The 2,500-nt window shown below is 52.0% G+C and overlaps 1 protein-coding gene across 1 annotated transcript in view; it reads left to right on the forward strand.

Moving 5' to 3' along the window:
- fbln2 (fibulin 2) overlaps window positions 1-2,500 on the forward strand; it is a 55,664-nt gene that overhangs the window by 28,392 nt on the left and 24,772 nt on the right. The window contains exon 8 of the mRNA XM_079748174.1: window positions 1,452-1,553. Coding sequence (XP_079604300.1) covers window positions 1,452-1,553 — 102 coding nt within the window. The remainder of the gene's footprint in view (window positions 1-1,451; window positions 1,554-2,500) is intronic.

Here is a 2,500-nt window from a genome sequence, read left to right on the forward strand (position 1 = left end):
GAGAGAGAGAGAGAGGGGGAGAGAGAGAGAGAGCGAGAGAGAGACAGGGAGAGAGGGGGAGAGAGAGGGGGAGAGAGAGAGAGAGAGAGAGAGCGAGAGAGAGGGAGGGCGCGAGCTCGCTGCGATCTAAGGGAACGGGGGACGCCCGGGTTTGGGTCGTTTCATCACGCTCCCGGTCACGTGACGCCCCGTTCAATACCAGACTAAAACTCACGCTTGACGGCGACTTAAAGCAGAATCCTTATCCGGAGAAAACACAGAGAGACGGAGCCGCCCGGCGTGGCGCCCGGCGCGTTCCCAGAGCTCTTTGTGGTCGCTCGCCGTGAGAGCGCTGTGATGGATCTCATCGAGCCAGGCCGGCGCGGCCGGATGAATGGGTTGGCAGGGAGGGTGTGAGTGCGTGAGAGTGTGTGTGTATGTGTGTGTGTGTGTGTGTGTGTGTGTTTATGTTTTTGTGTGTGTATGTGTGTGTACGTACATTTGTGTGTGTGTTTGTGTGTGTGTGTGTGTGTGTGTGTGTGTGTGTGTGTGTGTTTACGTACATCTGTGTGTGTGTTTGTGTGTGTGTGTGTGTGTGTGTGTGTGTGTGTGTGTGTGTGTGTATGTGTGTGTACGTACATCTGTGTGTGTGTTTGTGTGTGTGTGTGTGTGTGTGTGTGTTTGTGTGTTTGTGTGTGTGTGTGTGTGTGTGTGTGTGTGTGTGTGTGTGTGTGTGGTTTGGGGGGGTGGCTGCTCATACCTCTTTGTGACAGTGCTATCGGGCCGCGGGATTGGCCGATTGATCGGCCCCACCGCTCCGGAGGCGGGGCCCACCACTGGCTGGAGGGAGAGGGAGGGCTGAGCGGGGTGAAGGGGTGAATAGGTTAGGGAGTGAAGGGATGAGGAGGGGGGGGGGGGGTGAGGGTCTGAAAGGTACGGGGATGAATGAGGTGAGGGGGTGGCAGCGAGAGGGGTGAGATGGTGAATGGGTAAGTGGGTGAGGTGGTGAAGGAGTGAGAGGGTTAATGGTAGGAAAGAGTGAGAGGGTGAATGGTAGGAATGAGTGAGAGGGTGAATGGTAGGAAAGAGTGAGAGGGTGAATGGTAGGAAAGAGTGAGAGGGTGAATGGTAGGAATGAGTGAGATGGTGAATGGTAGGAAAGAGTGAGAGGGTGAATGGTAGGAAAGCGTGAGAGGGTGAATGGTAGGAAAGAGTGAGAGGGTGAATGGTAGGAATGAGTGAGATGGTGAATGGTAGGAAAGAGTGAGAGGGTTAATGGTAGGAAGGAGTGAGATGGTGAATGGTAGGAAAGAGTGAGAGGGTGAATTGATGAAAGGGTGAAAGGCTGAACAGGTAAAGGTGAATGTGCACTAATACATATCTTCAATGCGTTGTGTGTGTGTGTGTGTGTGTGTGCGTGCGTGTGCGTGTGTGCGTTTGATCCTGATGTCGTCGTGTGCGCCCTCCTGCAGGCGGGGGTCCCTGCAGTCAGCAGTGCTCGGTGGTGTTGGGCCGCTACAGCTGCTCCTGCTTCGCGGGGTACTCCCTGATGCCCGACAGACTCTCCTGCGACGGTAGGCACCCACCCCGGGGGTGAAGGGGAGGGGCTGGGGGCTAGAGAGTCACGGGGTCTGGCTGGTTGAATCCCAGGCGGAGGGTTCAAAGCTCAATGTCCAGGCTGCAGGCATCCTGTCTGCTCCTTAATGACCTGCATATGAAATCACCATCCAACCCCTACCTGCTCCTTGATGATGTGTATCTGAGTCACTGTCTAACCCCTACCTGCTCCTTGATGATGTGTATCTGAGTCACTGTCTAACCCCTACCTGCTCCTTGATGATGTGTATCTGAGTCACTGTCTAACCCCTACCTGCTCCTTGATGATGTGTATCTGAGTCACTGTCTAACCCCTACCTGCTCCTTGATGATGTGTATCTGAGTCACTGTCTAACCCCTACCTGCTCCTTGATGATGTGTATCTGAGTCACTGTCTAACCCCTACCTGCTCCTTGATGATGTGTATCTGAGTCACTGTCTAACCCCTACCTGCTCCTTGATGATGTGTATCTGAGTCACTGTCTAACCCCTACCTGCTCCTTGATGATGTGTATCTGAGTCACTGTCTAACACCTACCTGCTCCTTGATGATGTGTATCTGAGTCACTGTCTAACACCTACCTGCTCCTTGATGATGTGTATCTGAGTCACTGTCTAACACCTACCTGCTCCTTGATGATGTGTATCTAAATGAACTTACGTCCCTTTTGGTAAAGTATCGAGGAGTCCAAGTATCTTCAATTACAAAAATAGTGATAATAGTAGTGGTAATAGTAATCAATGTCTCAACCTTTACTCTAAAGACAGGTCGGTACAATCAAACTGAGCACCCTCAACGATACAACCACCACCGGGCAGGAAAACCATTTTAGAAAAGACACACAAATGTAGAGGTGCACAAACACACAAACACACCTAGGTGGCCCCACAAAAAAAAAAAGTAACATACAGCTTTTCTTTTGCA

This window comes from Pollachius pollachius, assembly GCF_949987615.1.
Source record: "Pollachius pollachius genome assembly, chromosome: 12".
Classification (NCBI taxonomy): Eukaryota; Metazoa; Chordata; class Actinopteri; order Gadiformes; family Gadidae; genus Pollachius; species Pollachius pollachius.